Raw genomic sequence first — 15036 nt, forward strand, 5'->3', positions numbered from 1 at the left:
GGCACACTGTGCAAGTTGTGAAGACATCACATCGGATAATGGCAATGATGCTAAGGACCCTGACATGCAGAAATAGAGAGGTTATGATTCCATTGTATAAGACCTTGATCAAGCCTCATATGGATTATTGTGCACAGATTTGATGGCCAGGTTTTCATGGTGATGAGGATATGTTGGAAAGGGTCCAGAGAAGATTCACAAAGTGTAGTGGTCTTTGGAATGTGGAGTACGAGGTCAGATTGAGAGAATGTAAGTTGCAGAGCCTCGTGAATAGGAGGAAGGGGGGGGGATATGATTGAAACAAGCTAGTCAGGGATTTTTATTGGGCGACATGGAAGATAATTTTCACGGCATGGGAGAGGGGAGTAGAAAAAAGGTTATCACTGGAAACTGTATATGGAGGATGTGAACAGAGCAGTAAGGAGTAAGTTCTTTGAATGGAGGATGGTATCCACCAGTATCAACCCTCTATAATCATTTTTCCTCTTGCTTGTCACATTGCAGAAAAATTCTCTTGGAGTAGCTTTGACCTGACTGGTCAATCTCCTCTGATATTCTACTTTTTCTTTTAAACCATGCTTGTTACATTTCTATCCTGCACTTGATATTCTTCATGCATCTGTTCACTGCAAACTGTCTTGTACTTCCTCCATAACAACTTCTTTTGTAACAGTGCTTGCTTGATTTCACTGTACATCCATCTCACTCCTACCCTATTTATTTGCTAACTCTAGGTATGCAGTTATGCATTGCTTGTGTAAGATACTGCCTTATTTACCATGCACTGGCAACATATTTTCTACACAATTCATCAACCCAATGTATTGATGCTAGTTGACTATGTAACTTCTGATAATCACTCACCTTATTGTTCCACATATAGACCTTCTTGATAAATTTTTCCTGTTTGACTACCTTCCAAATCAATACTTCATGATCACTTTCACCAGCAGGTGGCAGTGTTGAGCTCATAACAACCACATCATGTAAGGATATCACCAAATCTAACACTGATAAACCTCATGTTACTTCCATCACATGTTGCTTTAGATAGTTATCTCAAAGAAACTCAACAAATTCACTCTCCTTGTTACTACACACTATCTCTTCTTTCCAATCCACATTCCAATAATTAAAATCTCTCATTAGAATCATCTTCCTTTTACTTACCCATCTAATTTGTCTAAACATTTCACAATCAATACTCTCAACATTCTAACCAAACAGCTTCAAAATCTTCACAAGTACTACTATTTTCCACTTACACTCTTGAAGGACACAATTCCTCTGTTACTATTCACAATACTCTCCATCCTCTCTTAATCTTCCTATCCTTTCGGAAAATTCCATATCCTACCATTTCAAGTCCTGACAGTATATCATCCTCGGTCAACCAAGTTTCACTCATGCCAATTATCTTTGGGTATATATACTGATTCAATCAATACTACAAACTCAGCCTCTTTATTTCTGATACTCCATACACTAGTATACAAGCATAACAATTCTCCACTTTTTGAGGACATCCCATCAACACAATCACTCTTTACTCTCTCTCTGCTACAGTGCACTTCTCTCTTCATTCTGGTTATCCCCATTTCCCTGATCCTGACTCTGATTTTCATTTATATTATTATCATCATCCCCACTGTTTTGCACTGCATCACTTTGCTCTGCTATAATCACTTCCTTACCTTTGTATTCATCCTCTTCCCATTCTTCCACCACCTGCTTCTCAACCCCTCTCTGACTCTAAGTGATACTAATTTCATATGAACCCAGTGCACTCATATTAAATAACAATCACACCAAATGACCAACACCAAACCCATTCAAATGCATTCTATCAGCTCTGAACCATTTTAACTACCCTTCGAATTCATTACATACACATTCACAAATTGAACACACTTTGCCTGACACAATTCAGCCATCTTATCATTCAGTATCATTACTCTCCTCTGTTCATTGCTGTCATATCTGAGCAACAAACTAACGACTTTCCAAATGACACTATTATTATTATTATTATCCCAAGACCTCATGGAGTCAAAGACTCATCTAGGAGGTCCTTTTATCACACACACAGATCTTCATACCGTGTCTTAAACACACTCAAACTCCTTGCAGACACCACACTCTCAGGCAAGGCATTTGAATCATTCAGAACTCTGCAAGAAAAAAACCTGCCTCTCACTTCCCTACTCACACACACTCTTTATACAGTTTCCAGGGATGACCTTTGGTTCTCCCCTGATCTCCCACTATTTTCTGTAGAACTTCTCCAGCATTAATCCTATAACAACCCCTTACCAACTTGTAAGTCTCTATCATATCTCCCCTCTTCCTCCTGTCCACCAGACTCTGCAAATTACATCTTCTCAATCTTTCCTCATACTCGACATTCCAGAGGTCAGAAACTACCTTAGTCAGTCACCTTTGGACAATTTCCAACATCTCTTCATCCTTCTGAAAACCAGATGACAAAATCTGGGCACAATAGTCCATGTGTGGCCTAATCAAAGCTTATACAACAGAACAAGAATCTCCCTACTTCTCCACATCAGTGTCCTCCGCATCATTCCCAGAAGCCTTTGTGTTGTCTTCAAAATTTTGGCAATGTGTCTCCTAAATTTTAGATCCTTAGCCACTATCACCCCCCTGAGTTTGAGCCTGAAAATATCTTCAGGACTGAGGTAGATAGGTAAATATGACCTCTCCATTGCTTCTGCCTTAGTATCACCACTCTGGGTCTGCCTCCCAATGATGAGATCTCAATAAAGGTCGAAACCGTACTGGGCAGTGGCTCTTCCCTTAATGCACAGCAGTATACATGTCTGCAAGGAGATGTGCTTTGCATTATGGGATATACCGAGATAGGGAGTGATGAGTGCTTGGTCCACCTTTGCTGTGAGTTGCCAAGGGATGTACCACCTTGCCTCAGTTCTGAAGATATTTTCAGGCACAAACTATGTTTGCTTACACTTGAATAAAGGATTAAACTAAATTTATTATAGTCTAACCAAGTGCAAAATAAACTTTCCCCATCTGTTCTAGTTTGACCGTCAACTTATCATGAGGTACTCTATCAAAAGCCTTCGCAAAATCCAAGTATATTACTGGGTATCTTTCTTCTCTGTCCAAGGAAGCAGTCACTTTATTGTAATAAGTAAGTAGATTACTAAAACATGACCTACCTTTAGCAAATCCATGCTGTCCATCACAGATAATACCATTGTTGTTAACCCAATTATGGATCCTAGTTCTCACAAGCTTCTCCAACAACTTAACCACAACATCTGACACACAGATCGGCCTATAGTTTGATGCTTGAGTTTGATTACCTCCTTTATGAAGTGGCACAATCTTGCCCTCCTTCCACTCCTTAGGAACTTGACCGAGTGCAAGACTTGTATTAAAAAAATATGTCAAGGCAGGTGTCAATTCCCTGGCACATTCCTTCAGAATACGTGGTGATATATTATCAAGTCCTACAGCCTTATTAACATCTAGTTTACTCAACTCACCATACACTTCTTGCTTGCTTACAGTCAGTCTCTTCTCCTCATCATCAACTGCTCTCAATCTCTCCATGAAGTCATATTCACAAGAGTGAAAGACCTTTATGAACTGCTCATTAAGTATCTCTACCACACATTCTGCAACAGCTGTCTTTATACCATTTCCTCCAATCAATGTCATCCTTCCATACTCATTCTTTCTTTTGCTGGCTACATATCAAAAGAACTCCTTAGGATTCTTTTTGGCTTCATTATCTAACTGCTGTTCATGCCTCTCTTTAGCTACCCTCACCATCCAAGTCACCCTCCTTGCCTGGTCTTTGTGGACCTCATGGAATTGGTTATTTCCACTTCTCTTATGCTGCCTCCACAATGCCCTTTTTCTCTGTATTGCATTCTTAATCTCTTTATTCATCCATCTCACACCTACATTATTTAACCTTCTCACCCTTGGAATACATTTAGACATTGCAACTAGTAGACAGTTCTTGAAAATCTCCCAAGCTGCATTGATCTCTTTTCCAGCTAACTCCTCATTCCATGCTACACCCGCAAGCTGTCTCCTGAGGTCTTCATAATCCCGCCCCCCTTGTAGTTCCACATATACCTTTTTCTCACAGAGGTCCTCACACTGCTGGCAACTACCCAGGTAATCACCTCATGGTCACTCTCACCAATTGGTGGATGATTTGACACCTCATTTATAATTACATCCTCTGATGAGATGACCAAATCCAAGACCCTTAATCCTCTTGTGCTCTCTGTTACATACTGTCTCAGGTAGTTATCCCTCAAAAACTCAAGAAACTCATTTTCTTTATTTCCAGTTGCTATCTCTTCATTCCAGTCTATATTGCCATAATAAAAATCACCCATAATGATCATCCTTTTATTATTTGCTTGGCTAATTTGATTATACATTTCATTATCACCACTATCCACATTACCTAGTCTATAAAAACATCCCACCAAGTATTTGATTCCATTCACCTCTATCTCACACCATACTGCCTCAAAATCACTGACACTATTTCCCTCTTGCATCTCTACTTCGTATGGACATAACTCTTTCTCTATCATCAATAGCACCCCCCCTCCCTTTTTACCCATACTATCCTCACAAAACACATCATACCCTTCCATCTCTATTCCTGTCAGGATATCATCCTCTTCCAACCATGTCTCACTTATTCCAACAATCTTTGGGTGAACAGATGCAATTAGTGCAACCATTTCATCTGCCTTGTTTCTTATACTTCTAGCATTTATATACAAACACAACAGCTCATTTCTGGATCTACAGCTAGTTCCACTGATACCTCTCACTCGATGTGATCTCTCCATGCTCGACTGGGGCCCATTTCCCTTTCTGCTTATTCATTTTAGATCCCTTTTCAATTCCAACTGTTTCTTCTTGATCCCAGCTCATCCCATTCCTTTCCTGTCTACGCATGCTCTCACCTCCTCTTGGGGCATCCACCTTTCTCACGCTGTGTACCCCTGTCCACCCCAAACCTCCCCGTTTCCCTGCTCCTCTTGAACACCCATTCTCTCATTTTCTATACTCACACTACTCACTTCCCCATTCATAACCACCTCTTCAATCTCTTCTGTCTTACTCTCCTACTCTTCCACATCACTTCCTGCTTGATCTGATTCATTCTCTCTACTCACTTCTCTACCTTCTAGCAGCAGTCTCTCCAAAAGACGCACACCATAACCACTCAAATGCAGTCCATTGCTCCCACACAGCTCACTTCATCCCTCAAACTCATTCCACACATTTATATTTCACTTCTTTCAAAAACTTCTTCAAATCCCTTTCCACATTCTTTTTCTCACTTTTCAAGTCATTTGTACCCATGGCTACCATTAATTCTTACACCCATTCCTTCCTTATATTGTAAAGAGATATTTGTTTTATTGTACAACCTGTAAAACATCTTGTGCACTTTATTTTTAGCACAACTTTAATGATTGAATCACCATAAGCAACTCTATCATCTTTAGATACTCGCTTCTTATTATTAACCTCCTTGTCATTTACATCAGGTATGCTCTTCTTTATTAAATGTTCAATATCCTCCTCCGTACCTCCCCACATCCCCATGGGAATGGGGATGCCAGTTCAATATTGCAAAACATAAGGTTTTAAAATTTGGGAAACAAAGATGGGATGCAGAATCTATGTTTGGTGGGGATATATTGTTGGAGGTGGAGGAAATAAGAGATCTTGGGGTGATAGTGGATAAGGAACTGAAATTTAGGGACCATATTGCCAAAATTGTGAGGACAACACAAAGAATCTTCACTTCCATGTTAGTCAAAATAACCAAAGTGAACACTTTTAGAACCATAATACCACTGTAGCATGATTAAATCCAATCTGACTATCACACAGAGGCACTATTGTATAAATCTACATGATATATTTAAGGAAAAAAACACTTTTCATAACACCATTCAAATACTCTACTACTTCTCTCGATATTAGCATCACTAAATATACATCATCCAATAGGAATGAAAAAATTCCTAACCTCACATTAAGGCACTTTATTACCTGTATGGAATAAGCAAGGTCATTCTAGTCCTACACAATATAACTAAGGAAAGAAAACACTTTTCAAATACATCACTACTTCTTATCTTGACACTAGTGACACCTCATTAATAATAATGGGACTACAAATAATTTTTTAACTAGACTTATGTTAATTTTTTTATTTTTTCATCATAAGAGGTTACGCTAAGCAGATTAATTGTTGACATACCATAGTTTATAATAATATAATTTAAATAAATTTAATAAAATTTATTAATAAATTTAATAAATTTTATTAAATTTATTTACCTCAATTCAATTTTAAAAAATAATTATGGAAACAACTACCATGTTATAGTAAAACATCAGTTTAATATAAACCAAAATAGCCATCCAATGGTTTGGTTTATATTAAACTGAAGTTTTACTATAGCACAGTAATGGCTTCTATAATTTTTTTAAAAATTAATGCTGATAAACATGTAAATTATGAAAGAAAGGATTATTTACCTGAAAATGTAACTATTTCCATAAATAAAATAAAAGGAGTGTTGTTCGCTGTTCATTCATACTGCCACTGCTGCCATTTTTGCAATGTTAAATAGCACTTTCATATTAAAGAGAGAGGAAAAAACAAAAACCCGTGTGATCACAAAACTTGAGGGGGGGGGGGGAATAGATGCCACAAGCCTTAAAAAATGTTTGTTTTGCACTTTTTTCCTCATCTGCTTTCAGTTCAGAAGGCAGAAAAACTAAGAATTGATTTTAGTTATAGAATTTATGCTACAAATCAATCCTGAATAACTGAACCATTTAATAAATCTTATTCTCCAACAAACCTCTATGCAGGTAAAAATAACAATTAGCAGTGTGTGTATGTGTGGGTGGGGAGGAACAATAGTCACTTTCCAGGCAGCAAACGATATAGTTATATAACTGATACATGATCTCATTAAGATTTTAATGGCAGTATAGTCTTTTCCATGTCTATATCATTATTAAAGCAATGTACGCTGTGTGCTTCCACAGCACTTGCTCTGAATTTCATTTCCTTTTTCAATGTCATTCTAGTTCCATACTCCTTCCATAAAACATAGTATCATCAATAGTACAGGACATAGCATTTCACCTCTGTATTCCAAAATGTAAAACATTGAATAGGTCCAGTTCATTTACTCTTACTGTCAGTCTATATTGTAAAGAATGAAACTTTAAATCCTCCTAAAGTTACTTAGTAAAATGAATCTTAGCATACATCTTATAACTCTTCCCTACTATGAATATTTGCAACCAACTGACTACCTCACCAATAATTATTCTCCATATTGTTACATAAGTTCAAACCAAGAACAGAATACCAAAGCATGCCCACTTGATAGTGGGCATGCTTTGGTATTCTTTATACATAACTTATTGATATCTATCTGACAGCCAATCTCTTTCTCTCTCTTTCTAATCTACTAATTTATTATTTATCCTCACCTGCCTCAATGTGAAGTTGAACTCTTAAAGTGTAGTCAATGTAAGTGGATTCCAAATAAATACAAGATATAAACTGATAAAAAAAGTAAAGAATGAAACTTGTAAACTAGAAAACTTCATTAAGAAAGAAAGTACGACAAACACTATGTTTTTATTATGTAAACATGCAAATAATTTAGAAAAGGTACCCTTGCTAGAGATGGTGAGGAAGGAGCTGTTGCAAGGACATTTGAGAGATTTGAAAGTACATCCACTGAAGTAGCAGAAGTAACAACTGTAGGAATTGAAAATGCCTCTAATGTTCGTACAGCTAACTGTACAGGATGTGGCTCACCTTGAACTAGTACACCTGAAAAAAATAAATAATATATATATATATATATATATATATATATATATATATATATATATATATATATATATATATATAAAAAATCATTTAGTAGGCCAAACTAAAACAATTTTAATGCTTTTTCAAACAACTACTAGCAAATAATTTCTGATTATGAGATAACGTGTTTAGAAATTATTTAGATAAGTTCTTTCATCCTTGATGTCTACTTACATAAAAAAAAGCTATGGTAAAACTGATTTATCAAAGACAAATACTGCATTTAAATCAGTATATCATATTTTCAAATTAATTTGCAACTATTAGTTTTTGTCCACAAAAATCTATATTGCAAGTTGCAATAATTAACGAGAAATTTATATACTACTGTATATTTTAATTCTCGTTGAAAGGCTTAGATGTTGGTTATGCATTTTTACTAAATAGCTTAAGGAAATTACAACGTATACTAGGATTCTTTCGCTTAGTTGAACAGCAGGAAGGAGTGATGACAAGAGGCCATCCCTGGAAGTTACGAAAGGAAACTGTGAGCAAGAGGGTGAGGAGCAGTTTCTTTGCGTGGAGGTGGTTGAACCGTGGAATGCATTGCCTGATGGAGTGGTGGAAGTGAGAACGGTCAATTAGTTTAAGGAGTAGCATGATAGACTTTGTGTTTCTTAGGGGGGGGACCTCCCCTCGATGAGTCTTGACAGACTTTATGTTCTTAGGAAGGACCTCCCACGATGAGTCTTTTGACTCCATGGAGGCATGAATAATAATAAATACACTTCCAATATTTCGGCAACGTCACGTTGCCATTTTCACAGAAACTTGAAAGCAAGACACGTGCACACAAGCACAACAAACAAACAGTAAATGAGGACGAAGCAGGGAAGCTATTCTTTCTCCTAAAAGTCCTGATGGTGTACCCCTAGTGGACAATGTTGGTATTCTTGGGCGATTGGGCTGAAGGTCTTCTGATGTAGGTTTACCAAATTTGGGGCAGTCTCATGCACCCAAATTTGTTGAGGTTTGGATTGTTTCTTAGGACTGAGGCTGATTCCATGAAAAGCCTTTCGTATTTGAATTTACTATGGTGTATTATCGTGGCTTTCTTCCACTGTATTCTGTGGCGGGTATCCAGCACATGGTCTGCAAGACCATGCGCTGGATATCTGCTATTGTATATTTTATACGTTACTGTATATTTTACTTATACTATCTTTAATAGGTGAATTCTTTTGAAGTAATCTGAAACCCGATATCTCATTAGTGATGACAACATGACACATGTCATTTGTAAGCAGCAGAAGTAAAGTTATTACTTCTACTATATAACTATAGTAAGTGAAAATGTCACTAATACTCTAAGAGAGATAGTTGAGGAAAAAATGTAATTACAGAATTTAGTAGACAGGGGAGGGGTAACATGATACAAAGTATATATATACTAAGAAGATTTTTCAAAGCATAACAGAAAAGAAAGGAGCAAAGAAAAAGATGGAGGCAGGCAAGTGAAAAATAGGTTTCTGCATGGAGAGTCATTGGGTGCATGAAGCACATTACATTGCTTGATAGCAGAGTGAGGGAAATTAATGATTTTTAGATGTGATGTGACTGAACAAACTTCTTATGAGTCTCTTGCTTCTCTTTGAAGATCCACTGATGATGATGATAATAAATGTTTATAGCTTATTCTAAATTTTAAGTCACATAAAATATTTGGAATTAATCAATAAAGTGAAAAAGTACAGTATGGTAGAAACATTTGAATACAGTTTAGATTTTTTGTAATACTGTTGATGATATCTAAAACTGAGTGAAATGACTACCACACCGCAAAAACACACAGCATTGGAAAACAGATTGACTTAAAAGTTGACTGCAAAGCAACGAATGGCATGTTAAATGCACTACACTGGTTATAGAACAGGTTTTTTTTTTTGGGGGGGGGGGAATCACACTGCTATCTGCTATCTCATGGATGCCAATTGAGTTTGAGTGGTAACTCATTAATCATTGATGAGTTACCTACTCATGAATAAATAATAAATGAATGAATAAATGAATTCACTACTTAGGCCTTAATTCATTCTCATATCAGGGACATCTTCAGTAGATAACATGTGACATGGTTCACAGATAACATTAACACATAGCATGCAACTATTAGGGAATTACTGAAACAAGCTTGCTATCTAACAGAAGAGAAAAAAAAAGAATTAAAATGAAATAATTCTGGTTTTGGAACAGTTTTTTTTTTTCGGGGGGGGGGTCACATTGCTATCTCTTGGATGCCATATGGTCATTCTCATACCACACAGGGTTTTGGGAGTGAAGTCTCTGCTAGAAGAAGAAGTGGTATGGTCACAATTCCCTTTCCACACAGAATTAGTAAGACAATCACAAACATTCATGGCAGAATTCGAACCCACAGCCTACTGGCTGGAGAGAAGATGTGCTAACCACTCAGCTTTTGGAACATCATTCAAGTAATAATATTTCAACTACAGTCCTGGAAAATGCATTCACAACTCACTCTGTCAATTCATCCCACTCATCCACCACTCAGAGTTATTAGTTAGGGTGTCAAAGAGTTATTGAAAAAAGAAAATTTATGAAAATGAAGAGACAGTACTTGACTTAACAGAATAACAAAACAAAAAAAAAAAGTGATACTGTAGGAAAGTTTAGTGAAGTGGCACTCCTTATGCTTTTGAATGTGTTTATGTCACAAATAACTATTATGGTTCAATTCAATTAAATTTTATATTTATATGAGAAGTATCAAATTCAATGTCGGCCTGGTTGGCCGAGTGGTTAACGTATCTGCTCTCCAGCCAAAAGGCTGCGGATTCGAATCCTGCCATGGGCATGGATGTTTATGTTTGTCTATGAAAATAGATAAACATAAACATCCAATCGGAAGGAGATGGCATTGGTGTAGATAATGAAGGAAGTTGTGGAGTGGTGGAGATGGAGAGCTGTAGAGTAGGTGTAGTCCCTCAATGAGGCTTTGGACTCCCTGGAGGTGTTACATAATAATGAAAAAAAGATCCATGGGTGACAAAAACCTTACACAAAATATCCCTAACTACTCAACTATTTCCTCTATTTCCTAATGAGAAAAAAAATTACTTATTTCATACTGGAAAATGGATCAAACATGTTTTGAGACAACAATTTCTTGAAAATTATGTTTGAAGGAAAGGTGGTAAGAGAGTTAATATAGCATGGAAAACAAAGAGAGAAATTTCTGCAAGAGAGAGAGAGAGAGAGAAGAATGCCAAAACTACACCTAAATGAAAAGAATGGCAAAAGTTAGAAAGAAATGGAAACATTTTATTTTCTGTGACCATGAAGACAAGGAGAATTCCTAAACTTACTACTACTATAATTGGATGCATTATTTCCATCCAGTTATCATGAAGTTACTTCTTGGTAAAGTACTAATGAATGATGCATACACACAGAGTCAGTTTTTAGCATAAGTATACAAAGCCAAGAAGTTAAAGTTTACTAAAGTATAGGATCCATAATATTCTCTAGTATAATATAAAGGATTCATATTTATTCAAAATAGTGTAGGGCAAAACAACCTCAATTAAAGTAAAACAAAACCTTTTCTCTCTTCTCAAACTCTCTGTTCTAAGACCCTATTAGAACTGAAGAGACAGAAGTGCTTGACATTGGAAACAGTAGTAGCATGAGAGAGGAAGAGAGAATGGGAATGCAAGAGGAACAGGAAAATAGGAAAGCACAGTTGAACAAGGAGACATGGCATAGGGAGAGTGGATTGAAAGTGGCAGTGAATGTGTGTGGGGAAGTTGAGACTGAGCAGATATATGTGGTAAGTGGTGACAAAGGTGATTGGGAAGGTGTGACAAATGCCAGAAGTATCAAAAATAAGAGAGATGAAATTGTTTCACTGATCGAGTTTATTCATCCCAAAATCATTGGAATAAGTGAAATATGGTTGAATGAAGATGATATGGCAACGGGAATAGAAATGGAAGGAAACATTATTTTTCGTGAAGATAGAAAGGGCAAGAAGGGAGAGGAAGTGCTGCTGCTGATGATAGTAGGGAAATTAAGTCCACATCAGGTAGACATGAAAGAAAGAAACGGTGGCAATGGTTATGAGGCAGCATGGTTTAATGTGGAGATTGAGAGGAAGACATATTTAGTTGGATGTTGCTACTATAGGCCTGGGAATGTGATAGGTGGTGATGAAGAAATGTATAAACAACTTGCAGAAGAAAAACCCTAGAGTTTTTTTTTTTTTTTTTAGATATGTGGCAAGTAGAAGGAAGAATGATCATGGTCAGACGATGTTAATGGATGAAAATGGTAGAATGGTAACTGCTGCAGAAGACATTGTTAAGGTATTCAGTGATCAATTTTTAAGGGTGTTTCATCCTGATCAGGGTGGAATCATGATGAACTTAAGTGTAGAGGACATAGGAGAAAATGGCTTAATTGTGAGTGAACAGGAGGTATTTGAGGAAATAAATACCCTTGATGTCAATAAGGCGATAGGATTTTATGACATATCACCATGCATTTTAAGGGAATGTTCCCAGTAACTGGCAGTAACACTGGCATGCTAGTTTAATAAGTCTTACAACAGTACAGGTTCAGTAAAGTATACACTTGGTGGGAGAACTTTAAAGGAAATAAAGGAGATGAGAGATCTAGGAGTGATGGTAGAAAAGGACCTGAAATTCAGGGGCCACATTGCACAAGTTGTGAAGATGTCAACATCAGATAATGGCAATGATATAGAGGGCCCTAAAAGCAGAAATAGAGAGTTTATGATGCCATTGTATAAGGTCTTGATCAGGCTTCATATGGATTATTGTGCACAGATTTAGTCGCTGGGTTTTCGTGGTGATGAGGATATGTTTGAAAGGGTCCACAGAAGATTCGCAAAGGTGGTCAGTGGTTGTTACGTCTTGTTCTCCCTGTTATTTATTATTTTATATTAGACTATTCACTTATCTTATCTATTTTCAGCTGTTCCGTTTCTGACAAATTTATCTTCTTTAAGTCGACTGCGCCAGCCGGCAACTGAAGTCTGAGACACAATTTTAAGCTACTGAAAACAATATAGGGATCAAGAGGTTTGCAGTCATGGTCCCATGTATTCCCCTATTACTTATGCACGGTCCGAATTTTAACACGTGGTAACTCAATTCTCAGAACAATGACAGACTTGTGTGGTTTGAATTAAAGAAATACATTTATTTAGACAAAACACATATATACATTTTAGTCAGAAATTTCAATTCTAAGGAGCCTGAATTTCCCTCCCTCTTAAATTTACATATTCAAAATTATTTACTCTGAAATCTTATGGTATCAATTTCACACTCTTCTTTGTATAACTATATTCAGGCTTGGTTAATTTCTACTGAATTGCTCAGTTCTTATTCATGGGAATAACACATATACATAGATACATTCTACAATCCTAGTGCATGTTAGACGTACTCTGTCTTGCTAAATTCACATGGGACAATATTTTCTCTTATATTCTGGCTTTATCCTCCCCCAAAATTCAGTTAATATTTAAGTTCAAATTTAATACAATAATAACAATGTTTCTTCTAGCATAAACAGTCCGAAGCCTTGGTTCCTAGCTCAGCTTAAGCTTAGGGTGTTACTTGCTCTTTAGTCGTAGACAGAGTGTCCAAAAGATTACAGTTCTTTAGATATCAAGTAGAAGTAGACTATATGGAGTTCCTTAACGTTCCGTTTCTTATTCCCTCTTTGGTTATTAGTTAATCTAATACGAAAACTTGCGTCTTACCGTTCTTGCTTTTCTGGTAGTTATTAGGACTTCCTTAACTAGATCTCCGAGTTTCCTCACCGTATATTTCTTATGGCATTCGCGACATACTTCTATTCTTTTCGAAAGAGATTCACCTCTTCGCTGTTTTATACGTTGGCATGGCTAACCAACGGCTCTTTCTGGCAGCATTCCTTCAACATGGCTACACTCGACGCAGCACCGTATAGCAACGGGAGAGACTTGCCAGGCACGGCAACAAGCTTCACAGCTATCCAGCACTTGGAATCAGGAACCAGGAAACAGAAAATAGAGAACGATTGAATTCGGCACCGAAACCTATATACCTCATGTAAGCACCCTTCTTGGTGGCTATGTCAAGGACATGGCGGCGGCCGATTGGTTGCCACAGCTCCGAACTGTTTTTGACATGCCTCAATACACTTATTATCTTTAAGTTCATCTTTCAGTAATTATACAAATCTTTTCTCTGTTAAATAATTCACAAACATTATCTATTTCAATTATGGGGTTCTCAAAATTTACTTAATATCTACAAAATGTTTAGACACAGTTTTGAGTACCAAGATGCACATTTTCTTCTGGTAGGCATAAGCATGTCCATCTCCATGGCTTTTTACGTTACCTTATGTTGGGTCGGAAATAGGATAACTCATTAAAAGTGAGTTGGCACTATTTCCGACACAACAAAGGCCCCCCCCCCCCTTTATGTAAAATTTTACTTTAATGAAGTTATAGAAAAATTTTCTCTGTTAGCGACATCCCCTCCTTTCTCTGGGAAAAGTTTGACCTCTCTGCCTACTCCTAAACATGTATCTGAGAATTTATCATTAGTCTGGTTTTTATTTTCTGCCTTTTCACAGGTATTAGTCATCCTTTTTCTTGTGATAAGATCATCATGTATTTCCTCGATCCTAAATTTGTCTTTACTGTTCAGACCATTTTCAGTGCACTGAGGATTCTCGTGCAGAGGCTTGTCCTTCCCCTTTCTATTTCTATGGCTCTCATTGGCATTGTTTGGACCCTTTGTTCGAAGGAACTTAATCTCCCGTTTGGGGTAGTCGCAGGAGAATCCATTCTTCCACAGAAAATCCTGCCCTAAAATTAGCCCTATGTGGGGGATGGAGTTCTTTGGTAGAATCAAAGAGTTCTGCCATGCATAGAGTCCAAACTCAGGTAGTCCCACCTTCAGCCTCACTACTTTAGTAGCATGTATTGGGAAGGGGGGGTACCCCTAAGATCCCAACTGACTTCTTCAGATGCTTGATTCTCCTCTTTACACATGGCCCAAGTTCATTTATGTGTTTTTCCAATATTATGGAGGCTTGGAAGCCAGTGTCAATTA

General features: G+C 37.1%; 1 protein-coding gene across 3 annotated transcripts in view; it reads right to left on the bottom strand.

The window, feature by feature from the left end:
• The window catches only part of LOC150106615 (metabotropic glutamate receptor-like), a 280429-nt gene that overhangs the window by 87208 nt on the left and 178185 nt on the right, over positions 1–15036 (bottom strand). For all 3 annotated transcript variants that reach the window (XM_090392577.1, XM_090392576.1, XM_090392578.1), the window contains one exon: positions 7737–7897. In XM_090392577.1, the coding sequence (XP_090248703.1) occupies positions 7737–7897 (161 nt within the window). The remainder of the gene's footprint in view (positions 1–7736; positions 7898–15036) is intronic.

Source organism: Typopeltis vanoorti, chromosome 5 (genome assembly GCF_054136105.1).
Source record: "Typopeltis vanoorti isolate ZY-2024b chromosome 5, IOZ_Tvanoo_1.0, whole genome shotgun sequence".
Classification (NCBI taxonomy): Eukaryota; Metazoa; Arthropoda; class Arachnida; order Uropygi; family Thelyphonidae; genus Typopeltis; species Typopeltis vanoorti.